The following is a 12,791-nucleotide window of genomic DNA, read 5'->3' on the forward strand; positions in this document are numbered from 1 at the left end:
TCTGCTGACAACAGTTTTATGAAGCTGCCCTTAAAATATTATGGTGTCATGGTCTGTGTTGTTACTACAAAAGGAGTGAATGAATGGCATGTTAATGAATGGCAGGTTAGACTCCTGTGGAACCCATCACAAATAAACACAGTGCTTTAAAACAATAGAAATTTATGCTAGAGCATCAGGCTGTAGGGGATGAATTTTGGCGATAGCCAATGCAAAGTGGGTTCCTCAAGAACGGGCTCCACACAGGTACTCTAAGCTGAGCTCTAGCGTTGAGCCATACATGGCCCCTTTTGCCTGCAAAAAATTTGCCTGGCCCTTGAAAGCCATTGCTAACATTAGCCGGGGTCATATTTCAGCTGTTCACATCTTCCTGTTCTGACATGAATGAATGTGTCCCCTTCTTGAGGCTCCACACATCCTTAGCTTGCGGTTGCATCACTGAAATCTCTATCACAACATGGCCTTGTCCTCTTTAAACTCAACCTGTTTTTCTTTTTAGGAATATATCGGTTGCTGTTAGGCTATTAGGTACTATCAAGCATTCTCTCATCCAATTAAACTCTTCTGCAAACTGACCATTGAATTACATCTTTTCCCATGTATGGTAATAAGTATTCACTTTTGTCATATAAAATAATATTCCTAAACTGGGCACTGGTGGCTCACACCTGTAATCCTAGCTACTCAAGAAGCTGAGATTCGAGGATAGCAGTTCAAAGCCCAACTGGGAAGGAAAGTCCATTAGACTCTTATCTCAAATAACCTACTGAGAAAAATCTGGAAGCAGTGCCATGGCTCAAGTGGTAGAGCTAGCCTTGAACAAAAAGAGGCTGAGGGACAACACCCAGGCCCCGAGTTCAAGCCCCAGGATTGGAGATAGATATATAGATTGATGGATAGAATCTACCTATCCATACATATATAGAGGCGTATATGTCTATGAAATAAAGAGGATGTATCTTTGCGTACTATTTTTACACCTACCCAAAGGACCTTATGATAAATCCATTGGTCCCCCTGAGAGAGTCAGGATACTGCCAACTGAAATCTTAATACTCCTCTGCCAGGTTCTGGGGAAGAGACTACAGTTGTTGTTTTATTGCAGTACTTAAGACTTTGAACTCAGAGTCTCACACTACCATTTGAGGCATGCCACCACATAACTTTTTGTTTTACTTATTTTTTGTGATTGGGTGTAACTATTTTTGCCCTAACTGGCCTGGGACTGGGATCCTCCCTTCTAAGGCTCCTGTGAAACAAACATTATAGACATATATTACCATGCCCAGCTTGTTTGAGATGGCGTTTTATTAACTTTTCACCTGAGCTGTCTTCAAACCATAATCCTCCCAACCTTTCCTCCTAAGCAGTTGAGATGCTAGGTGTGAGGATCACATCCAGCTTAGACATGGCCATTTTTTGTGGTGCATGTTATTATTCTGTCTGCTACACCAGATTGAGTGATGGTTGTGCTGAGGGAAGTGGGATAGCCTGCCACCATGACAGCTTTCTCCCCACTACAGCTGTAATTCTTGCCCACATGCAAAATGCCAGAGCTGCTGGCTGTGCTCTGCAGGCATGTCTCTGGATTTTGCCATTGGTGAGTTTTCTTAGCAGGTAGTGATTATAATCCATCCTCCATCAGACATAAGTCCCAAAGACCTACCTGTACTGTCTCTCTTTCCTGCTCTTCTGATCAGACATATTCATTAGAAAGAATTAGCTGGATTCCTCGGGAGCCCTGAAAGGAGCTAGAGTACCACCAACAGGCGGTTCCAGGGAACAGGATGTAGGGCACAGGCCATGCCAGACATCTCCAAGGATGTGCTCTTTTCATCTTTATTAGCCACAAGTATTTGTCAACCTTACTCCTTTAGTAGTATTGGAAGATTATTTGTGCCCCCCCCCGGCAAAAATTAAAACCAGAGGCTATAGGGCTAGCTTTGTTTTTTCTCCCACGTCAATTCTGACAGGCCCATCTCAGATGAACTGTAACAAGCCTCCCACAGACCCCCAATCAGTCCTTAAGCATATCTGATCTACATGCCCTGTATCAAATCTTATCTTTTCCTTGACAGTTCTGTACCTAGTCTGCATAACACAAAGAAACAAACACACTTAAAAGGTAAGGTCTGTATATACTGTACATGTTATAAACAGAGAGACAGGCAAACAAATTTTTTTAAAAATCAGATATTAATAAAATTATTAATTGAACCAGGACACATCCAAGTCACACTATGGACACTTTTAATGACAACAGATGGCAAATTTGTACAAATTATAGTCCAGGATATAATGAATACAAAACCCATCCAGATAAGGACTAGAAAAGCATCACTTAATGCAAGTCAACCTGACCTAATTCCTCTAGTCGGCCTGCTAGGCAATACTACGGCATAGGCACTGAAACTAGTGACCTAAGGATTCTAACACTCTCAGCATCAATGTTAAGGAAGAGCTCAAAACAAGTTCACCATACAAAACTCAAATGAGAATGTGCAAACTTTCTCTGCAAACTGTAAGGTGCTGTGCAGATGTTGTTAGCTATTGCTATAATCTGTGTTCAGTGAGATGTCACTGAACAGGAAATAGTAAGACTATAGTCTGTATAACTGATGAATGTGACTTCTAGAACATCTTAAAAGAAGCACAGATAATTTATTTCAAATACATGTAGGCACCACACAGGTAAGGAAACTGATCTGTAGGAATACTGGACGACTCTACGGAATCTACAAAGTAGTAAGCTAGCTAAAGGTAATGTGCCACTAAAAATCATTCTAAGGGGACCCTTTCCCCCCTGCTAAAGGTAAAAAAAAACATACAATTATCAATGCATATTTCTGCACAACTCTTGTAAAAAGTACATTAAACACAGAAAAATTTGAGTTGACAGTTCCACATGACACTGGTGGATGACACAGAGCACTTGACAGAAAAAAAAACCTGTTACTGACAAGTGACAAATTTTGTGCCTGATACAACAGTCTACTTCACTTGGGCATAAATTAAACAACAAACAAACTTTTCTGCAGACAGGAAATACAGACTAGATACATTGTAAACAGGATTTAAGGTTTTTTTTTTTTTTTGTCATATGTACCTTCAGCTTTAATCTTCCTTTAGGAACAATTTTCCAACTTAACTAATTCTTGCTGGTCTTGTTAGGTACCCCAGCTGTATATATAAAATGTGTATAAAAATGCAAAATGAACATGGTAATCAGCTGCTTCTTTTGTGTCTGCCAGTGCTAATGGTTGAATCCAGGGTTTTGAGCGCTTGCTTGGCTTTTCTGCTCAAGGCTAGTGCTATACTATTTTTTCAGATTAATTAGAAGTCTCACAGATTTTTCTGCCTTGGCTGGCTTCAAACTGTAATCCTCAGATCTCATCCTCCTGAGTACCTAAGATTACAGGCGTGAGCCACCAGTACGTGACTAGTTGCTTCTTTTGACGAAAGGCAATATGATACTCCCAATAAAACATTCCAATCATTGTATTTCTGTTGGATTCCTAGGAATCTGTAGAGATTTTAAGGTATTTTTCCAGGTATTTTTTAATTGTACAAAATAATGGTTTTCATTATGATATTTTAATCCAGGGTTTCTTTAATAGTGTATTTCAAATCCTTTTCTCAACAACCCAATCCCAAATTTTACTACTATATTTAAAATGGTATTCATCTGATGAGCTAAAGACATCTGATGTATTCCACGCAGAGTGCTCATTTTTTAGCATGGTGGGGAAAAAGGGTTCTATAATGGGGGACAAATGAGGTGACGAAGGTACTGTTAGTAACAGGAGCTGAATCAGTAGCTTAGACTGACACTTCAAGTCATATTTTCTAATTGAGGTTAATGTTTCATTAGTTTCCAAACAGCAGTGAACACAGACATACCTTAAAATTGTACTTTCCCCTGCTATACATCATGACCTATATACATTGTGCAAGAGGAAGCCAGTGAGACATTAGGAAAACAAATCTATTTGTCAAATACTTAACACAGTTAACAGTAGCAACATGATGTCACAACAGTTAAAACTCTAAGAAAAACTAAATGCTTTGAAAACAAGCTATTTTGTAACAACTCCAAATATCAATCTCAGCATCTGATTTTAAGGTTTAAATGTTGTTCCAACACAAAATTACATAGTTTTGCATATATTCCTCGTTATTTTTAGGGAAAATATCCATTACCAGTATGTACTTAGCAAATACCTGAAGTCAAGAAAAGAATTCAGCACTGACATTCATTGTATGTTACAAAACAGCATGCTCAAAGTATAGGAAAATTGTTGATATTGTATAAAATAAGATGGATAATCCTAAATACAATAGGCCATCTAATGAGGGAACCATATAGAAGGCTACCACACAACCAAGATTTAAACATCATTATACTAAAATTGTACTCTTAACCAAAGAGAAAAAGCTTACGTTTTGAGTACCTGCCAAAAGACATTTAAACTATAGACTTGTAACCTTAATCAAGAATTTTAAACTATCCTGAAAGAGTCACAGTGCTTTTGTTATTTCTGTTAACAATTAAACACAAACATGTAGTTGACTTTCATTCTTCCTCCTTTTGATTCCTCTAGTCCAGGTCTACAACATAAAAAATACTAACAATGGGTAAATTCATAATGGCAAACGCTAGAGTTTTTACCAACAGAAAATTTGAATTTTATATTATTTTACTTTTAACTGACACCAAAACTATATGTACTTAGGGTCATATAGTATTTTGATAAATGTCTATAATATAGAATGTTTAAATTAGATTATATGTGTCTATCTCCTCAAAAGTTATTTCTTTATGGTGAAAGAAATTAGACATTTGAATTTTGAGAGGTTAGATAGAATGTACTTTTTAAGACAAGGAACAAACAATTACTCATCTATAAAAAATACAAACATCTTATCAGATAAAGCTGTTAGGCTCTGAACTTAAACCAAACTTTTAGGGTCTGGATCTCACATTTAAGAAACATTTTTCAAAACTGCACACAGACTATAAATCAAAAAAGTTGTTTTCTCCAAGTGGCAACATTTTGAATAATGCTTATTCCTAGTGAAATATGCATTTTGATATTTTTAAGCATGAATGCAGAAACACCTTGTGGTTTCATAATGAGAAATAAACATTTGGGGGGGGGGGTCAGTAGGCTTTTTTATTACACACAAATGGCTACAGATTAAAAGGATAGTAAAATCCTTTTACTAGGTGTATTTCATAGAAAAGGACTTCAAGAATTACCTAACTATATATTACTACAGTTAGGTTATTATTTTTTAAAGTACCAATAGGCCAGATCTCAACAATGCACCTTAGATGATATTTTCATTGTTGTTTACATCGTCACTGTACAAAAATGAACAATTGAGCTGGACACCAGTGGCTCACGCCTATAATCCTAACTACTCAGGAGGCTGAGATCTGAGGACAGAAGTTCAAAGCCAACCTGAGCAGGGAAGGTTGTGAGATTCTTATCTCCAATTCACCACCAGAAAACAGGAAGTGGCATTGTGACTCAAGTGGTAGAGCCCTCACCTTGAGCTGAAGATCTCAGGTCCAGAGTTCAAGCCCCATGACCAACAAAAAAAAAAGAAAAATAACCAAAAAAAAAGAAAAAAATGAACAAACACTTGAGAATGTAAATGCCTGTCATATATACTTTATTTTTTTAAGTAACAGTAGGAAAAAATGAAACAATTTTAAAAAAGAATTTCCAGAAGCCATGTAACACAAATCAATATTGAAGGAGCAAAAGGTTGGTCTGAAAAAGCACAAAGTTGGCACCCTGCTCCTATCTTGTTCTCTAAATCCTACAGTCAAAGTCTTTTGCTATGGCTTAGCCTAGTTTTGTACTGGCTAGCGATTACACTTACTGTGAACTTTCTCTAAGATGATGAGACTAAGTAGAGTGCCCATAATTTAAGCAACTTTCTATAGGAAATTAAAACCACAAATCCAAGTAGCTTCTATCCTCATGTCAGGGAAGGTGTTCCAGTGTAGACTAAACTTTAGACTTGCTTCACAATACACAGCTTAGTATGTCCAGAGCAGTAGAACATTGAAGCAAAAGATAAAAATGCTATAAAACATTTTTGTTTTAGCATCATTAAATTCTTCCCAGAAAAATGGGTGCCTTGTTTAACAAATTTACTTTACTTAATTTTAATGTACTAATTTTACATTTGCAAATGAGAGATTCATAAAGTCAAAATTGAGTATACAAACCACTGTATTAAATGGGTCCAAATATATACTAGTCAAATGTGTCCTTATGACTGAATTTACTATGAACTTTTCAATTTATTCAAATAAATATGTATTCATTATCCATACCCCAGAAGCATTTGCTATATTTTTAAAAATCCGTTTATCACTAGCAGAAAGTAATGTTCACATTAATCCTGTTTGCCTTCACGCCACTGACGTGAGCCTTCATTCCAGGCCACATACACAAAGAGCGCCAGCACAACATGAACCGCCACCACCGCTACAATTGCCGCATAAAAATAGCTGTCTCTGTTGGACATTCCAAGTGCACCTATGAAGAGAAAAAAATAATTTTCATCTTATTCCCAGACATACAATGAACAATGCATACTAACTCATTAGATATATTCATTATACCTAATTCTTACTAGGTACATGTTTATTTAACTGAAATTATTGTAGATGGCAAAATAATCCTATTGATGCATGTCCATGTATCAGGAGTAGGCTTGATCTCAGGGCCTAAGTACTGCCTCTTAGGATTTTTGTACTCTAGGCTAGAGCTCTACCACTTGAGTTAAAGTTCCAATTCTGGCTTTTGGGGGTTATTTGGAGATAGGAGTCTCAGGGACTTTCCTGCAATTACTGGCTTCGAACCTTGATTCTCAGATCTCAGCCTTCAAAGTAACTAAGATTACAGGCATAAGCCTTTTGCACATGGATTATATACTAAAATATCATTTTAAATATTAATTTAAAACTGTGTGGAAGAGCTTTGATGTTTAAAAGGAGAATTCCTTTTCTTTCCCTTCCAGTATCTGACACCGAAAATCTATTCTCTTAAATTCTTCCTCCCATCTCTGGCCAATCGTTATTCTCAATGGGATAGGAAAACATGTCTAAGATCTTCCATAAGCAACCATAAATAAATGCCCAATAGAAATAATTACAAAAGCTGAGAATGCTCATTCATTAAAAACAAATCGAAATACAAAACAGTAACACAACATTTAAAGGTTGAAAAATCATAAAAAATTGAAAATTAAGAAAGGGGGGAATTGTTTTAAAGATTACCTTCAAATATATATGATTTTGTTGTAAAATAGAGCCCAATTGGAACAGTAATCATTAAAGCTGTGAAAAATAACAGTGTCTTCAAAGTCGAAGCTAAGGAACCTTCATTTCTAAAATAAAACATAAAATAATCAAAAATTTCATCCAATTATTCCTGATTTTCCTTAACACAATGAACAGAGAGCAGAGATTTACAAAACACAGTGCAACCAAATAGCTATCACAGGCAAGGTGTCTGAATATCAACCTTAGCTATGAGCAGAAAAGTACCCACCTTTAACAGAGTGCAATTCAATTCCAATGTGGTCCTTTCACATCCAAAACTCAAAGGAAATTCTCATTCCAACTCACTAGGTATTCAAGTCCAGTATCCAGAATGCCCAGCCCAGGCATAGTAACCAGAGAGAGAACCAGATCCCCAAAATACAAAGTCCAAGCTGGAACTTGGCGCAGCCAACAGCCGTCTGCCACTAAAGCCGTGGCCACGCATCAGCAAATGTGGCATCATGGTCCAGGTGGAAGAATAATGGCTCCGATAGTGGATCCAATATTGTATGTACCGAACTCCCAACTGAAAACATCTCTGATTCAGTCTGTTTTGGCGACAAATGCCATCCCTTCCTCCCCGTGGGAGTCCTGTCCGGCTGCACCCCCAGCAGGTCGCTACCAGCCAGCAACCAAATGCACTCCACTCCAAAAGAAACTGCACCTTCTCACATTGGAAGCACCCTGTGCCCAGGATAAATACAAATCCAGGACGGCGAACTCCCACTGCACTCCTCTGCGGCAAATATGGCGGCCTAGCCTGGCCCCGCCCCACCTCGCCTCACCACCACCACGTCCGAATCAGCTAGTGTTCAGAGATGCTAGGAAACAAGTGATCGTGATTGTGACTTCCCACATTAGAATTATCCTCTGGCAAGGTAATGTGGAAATTCCAACTCACGAAAACTCAGTCCATTTCTTCATAGAAAGCCCAATACCTCCTCCCCACCCCCACCTCCCGTGCCGTCCCCTGCATCATAGACTAAGAGCAGCGGTTCTAGCCCAATCCACGTACCATGTGACTGACCACATGTATAGAATTGACTGCTGACCCAGCCTCACAAAATTTGCAATCCTGGGTAGAAAATATACCCTAACGCGGCAACATTTTGTCATTCTTTTTGGCCGGTCTGGGGTTTGAACTCAGGACGTAGGCGCCATCCCTGAGTTTTTTTTTTTTTTTTTTTTTTTTTTTTTTTTTTTTTTTTGCTTAATGCTAGCATGTATTAAACTGTGTGGCACAGCTCCCCTTCCACCTTTTTTTTTTTTGGGGGGGGGGGGAGGGTGGAGTAATATTGCCCCTCCCCTCCCTACTGCACAACCTACCGTGACACTGAATATGATTTCCAATCAATAGGGCAACCCTGATGCTAAAATTGACATAAAACCATCAAAACTTTCAAATCACCAAAGCAATATTGAAATAGTAAAGTCACACACTTTCAGTTACAATATTATCACAAAACTACACTAAAAAAACAAAAATTGGTATGTGTTTGTACTTTTAGTCTTACAAACTTCCCTTGGAATTTTTTTGCTCAAAGTTGATGCTGTACAACTTGAGCCACATCACCACTAGAAATGGTAATTATTTTTCTCTTTTTATTCAAGAATTTATAAGAAGCACTTTTATTCAAAAAATGCAAAATAATCTGTAAGAATGACATAAATGCATCATTCAGTGAATATTGGAGAATGATTAATAGTATAATTGTTTTTATGTTTTTCATATTAAATTTCTATACTGAGAGATCTACGTGTTTCTCCTAAAAACTTATTGGTCATAGTTATAATGTGCCTATAAATCTACAAGTAAAAATATTAGATGGCAAAGAAAAACACACTAGGACGTGATAAATTATACAAGTCTCTGGGCATTCACACACAGTGAGGCCAAAGGAGGCTATTCTTAGGAAAAAAGAGCACAGAAGCACAATATCTGTATGCATCTGATCATATAAAATAGCATGCATCTAAATGAATCCAGAAAATGAGAATAAGAGTTCTTTCTTGGTGGCTGTTTTTCTCTTCTTTTAGTCTTATTTATTCATTATCTATCTTTGTCAGAATAAGGAGGGGCACAGAAATTGTGGGACAAGCATGAACTAATTCAGCAGGAAAAAATCACTAAGCTGAAAATGAGCTATACAACTCCTGGGGGAGGGTCAGGCGAGAAAAACTGGGAGAAAGCAAGGGAAGGAGCGACATTGTGCAAGAAGGAACACACTGTTTTACTCGACTTAAGTAACTGTAACCCCTCTGTATATCACCTGCATGCTAACAATAAAAATGCATGAAGAAAGAAAAGGTTAAGAAGATTATTAAAGGTTATTTTAAAGATATAACGCATCTAAATTCTTAGGAAAAAGAGCTAATACTCAAATACAAATTATGGGCTCCAGGTTATTACCTTTTATATATTCCTAAAAATAAAAGTTATGTTTTCCAATGTGTTAGGGACTATTCTAACATACTTCCCTTTAATATAAATTGCAAACCCTGAATAAAGTAAAAATAGTAGTTTATATTTACACATAAGTGACTATAACAAATAAACAAATGAAGATGGAAATCCAGTCTGTGCACCAAATTATATAATGAACACTCGTGCGTAAACTTCCCATGTTGTCATTTTTATATTAAACCAAAAGTAATCATCAAAAAAGAAATACCACAAAAGCAGACAGACACCATAAAATCTAGTTTACAATAGGATATATGTATTCCCTAGATTTGTTTGTATAAGTATATTCAATTATGTTTGCACAAAGACACATCACTTAACACATTTCTCCAAATATGTCCTATCCAATGACATAAATTATAAGAACATATAGCATATTTTAAAATTACATGCTCTGTATATATGTCAGAATTTAAATATTTAGTGCTACAATAAATAAGTCCTAACACTTTCTTTTTGTCGGTTGTGGGGCTTGAACTCTGGGCGTGAGTGCTGTCCCTGAGTCATCAGCTCAAGGCAAGCACTCTAACACTTCAGCTACAGTGCCACTTCCAGTCCTAACATTTTCTTCAAGTACAGCAATGGCTCATCTTTTACCATACCTCAGTCTGGTTGCTACTGACTTATATTACTGCTATTCAATAAACACAAGTTCTGTTAAACTGAGCTCTACTCATAAATTTCAAGAATATATTGTGACCATAATGAGTAATGAGGATAAGCACTAGTGAATCTACAAAAAAAAAATTAGAGTCAGTCATTACCAGTGAAAATAAGGGTTGACTGATTGTTATCTGGCCTGACTTACAAATGTGTATTATCCGGTCTTGCTTCTAGTCACTACATATTCCAAATAGAATATACGTAATAACTTATGACATAAATTCAATTTCTTCTAATCACTATCTTTACATTGAACTTTAAAATTTTACCTGGGCTAGAGGCTGGGAAGGTAGCTCAGTGGTAGAGCGTTTGCCTTGCATGCATGAGGCCCTGGGTTCGATTCCTCAGCACCACATATGCAAAAAGAAAAAAGCCGGAAGTGGCGTTGTGGCTCAAGTTGTAGAGCGCTAGCCTTGAGCTGAAGAGCTGAGGGGCAGCGCCCAAGCCCAGAGTTCAGGCCCCATGACCAGACCCCCCCCAAAAAAAAAATTTTAACTAGGCTAGAAGTGTAGCTCAGTGGTAGAATCCTCGTCTAGTATGTAGAAGCGTGTAGATTCAATCTTCACTAGGAAAAAAAATGAAACTAGAAAAAAAGATTAGTTTCTTTTAGGTATGGTGGTAATTTAGGATGAAGTTCAGTCATATACCAAAACAAGGCTAGACTCCAAGAAATGAATTGTTATACAACTATGTCATTTTGGAAACAGAAAACATACTAAGAAAGCTTAAATGTTACTAGACAATATAATCCTGGTAGACTACTATCAATGATTTGATTGACCATAACATCATTATGTGGTGCAGGATTGTATAAAGTCAAAGTTCAGTGTACAAATTTTCAAAAACTGGCTAATTTCTTGTAGTGTTTAGACCACATTGACTCCATTTATCACAGGCCTTGGAATCAGTGGAGTTCGCCAAACGCCAGCTTCAACAGTAAATAATGTGCTCTAATTCTGTGGGGCAAGTTACTTATCTTGAGCCCAGGTTATCCTTTTCATAATAGGAAAGTACATGATTGGAGAAACTTAAGTATTAAGACATCACATCTTGTGCATAAGTGCCTTCACTGCACCTGACACAATAGATCTCAAAGACTGGTAGCCAGGATGATTGGTTAGAAACATGTGTTCTTTCTTAAAACTCCCATTCAGCCACCAGTTTCCATTTTGCTGACCCTCCCCTAAAAGAAACAGCCTCATATCAGGGCCAATCTGTACTCCTGTCACAGAAACAAATAATGTGTTAGAGTGGATGGTGCAGATCACAGGAGGAGAAAGAAGCCTGAGTTCTGTCCTCAGACAGATTAACGTGAGTGCAGGGAAAGGACTGGAAAGATTTTTCACACAGACGAGAGCGAGAGGAAGTGCACAGACAGCAGCAGAAGTAAGCCTGCTGACCTGTCTCCCATGACCCCAAGTTCCTACTCCCCAACGGAAAAACTGGAGTCGGAGCAGGAGTGCGGACGCTGCAAGCTCCAACTTGCCAGCCGGCCCAAGGGTCTACATCCCTCTGACTACCCGGCTGTGCTGGGACCCCACTCCTGGTTAGGACCGCCCGCCTGGCAGATCGGACCCCGCTGCGGCTACCTGAACTCAGGTGGCTGCAGTGCATTCAGCGCCGCTTTGTCAAGACGATCCATGCTGTCGCTGTGCGGCTGCGAGACACTCTGGCCAGCGAACTGGGATCAAGGGTACTTTAAAAGCAAGCAAGTTGCAGGTTGGAGACCCGGAATTCTCTAGGCCTTCTGAGCAGCGGACTGAAGTGCGCGGGCGCGGCGCAGCGCAGTGACGCAAGATTAAGGCGACGGCAGGCGCAGACGCAACGCGACGAATCACGTGACTTACCCACGGAAGGTGCGTTGGGCGCGGCCCACGGGAAGCGGCTTGGGCTCTAGGAGCAGGCCCGGTGAGTAGCCCAGCCACTCCACGTTGAGCCGAGATTTTCCGCGCAGCATAGCCGTCCCGGACAGGCGGCGACGTGGCCGCCCCCTGAGCGCGAACGATCACTGCTTGTGTGGGTCGCAGTCGCCCTTGGCCGAGCCGCGGGAGCGAGGCGATCGTAGCCGTGGAGCTGCGAGGACGGGCGACCTGACAGAGGAAGGCTCTGGTGCTAGGCAACTGAACAGTTTCCGAGGACAACAACATAAAAACGCAATACACATTATTCCACCAGTCCTTGAGCAAACGCTTCATTAATTAGTGCCCGCCTACGATGGCGGTAAGCTGGGAGGACTTCGTTTAACACTTACCTGGTGTGCTCCGTCAAAACTAGGGAACTGCACTCAGAAACAACCCTTGCTGAGACTGACTGTTCCAG

At 39.1% G+C, this 12,791-nt stretch overlaps 1 protein-coding gene across 2 annotated transcripts; it reads right to left on the bottom strand.

Moving 5' to 3' along the window:
- Window positions 1-2,233: 2,233 nt before the first annotated feature.
- On the bottom strand, window positions 2,234-12,444 carry Vma21 (vacuolar ATPase assembly factor VMA21). 2 transcript variants are annotated; one of them, XM_070039577.1, is made up of 3 exons: window positions 12,320-12,444; window positions 7,301-7,410; window positions 2,234-6,557 (listed from the first exon to the last, which is right to left on the bottom strand). In XM_070039577.1, the coding sequence occupies exons 1-3, from the start codon at window positions 12,427-12,429 to the stop codon at window positions 6,415-6,417; spliced, it is 363 nt and encodes a 120-aa protein (XP_069895678.1). In that variant the 5' UTR covers window positions 12,430-12,444; the 3' UTR covers window positions 2,234-6,414. The 2 variants fall into 2 exon arrangements, with proteins under 2 accessions (XP_069895678.1, XP_069895679.1); XM_070039578.1 differs by lacking the exon at window positions 12,320-12,444 and adding an exon at window positions 12,062-12,233.
- Between the last annotated feature and the right edge of the window lie 347 nt (window positions 12,445-12,791).

The sequence above is a fragment of the Dipodomys merriami genome, unplaced genomic scaffold (genome assembly GCF_024711535.1).
Source record: "Dipodomys merriami isolate MVZ:Mamm:240054 unplaced genomic scaffold, mDipMer1.0.p SCAF_3, whole genome shotgun sequence".
Classification (NCBI taxonomy): Eukaryota; Metazoa; Chordata; class Mammalia; order Rodentia; family Heteromyidae; genus Dipodomys; species Dipodomys merriami.

What these genes read in the sequence shown, in the direction of transcription:
- Vma21 (XM_070039577.1), bottom strand. Translation starts at nt 12,429, where the DNA reads ATGCTGCGCGGAAAATCTCGGCTCAACGTGGAGTGGCTGGGCTACTCA. An exon ending in GCCCAACGCACCTTCCGTGG is followed by an intron (nt 7,411 to 12,319) that starts GTAAGTCACGTG and finishes GTTTTATTTTAG; the next exon opens with AAATGAAGGTTCCTTAGCTT. An exon ending in AAAATCATATATATTTGAAG is followed by an intron (nt 6,558 to 7,300) that starts GTAATCTTTAAA and finishes TTCTCTTCATAG; the next exon opens with GTGCACTTGGAATGTCCAAC.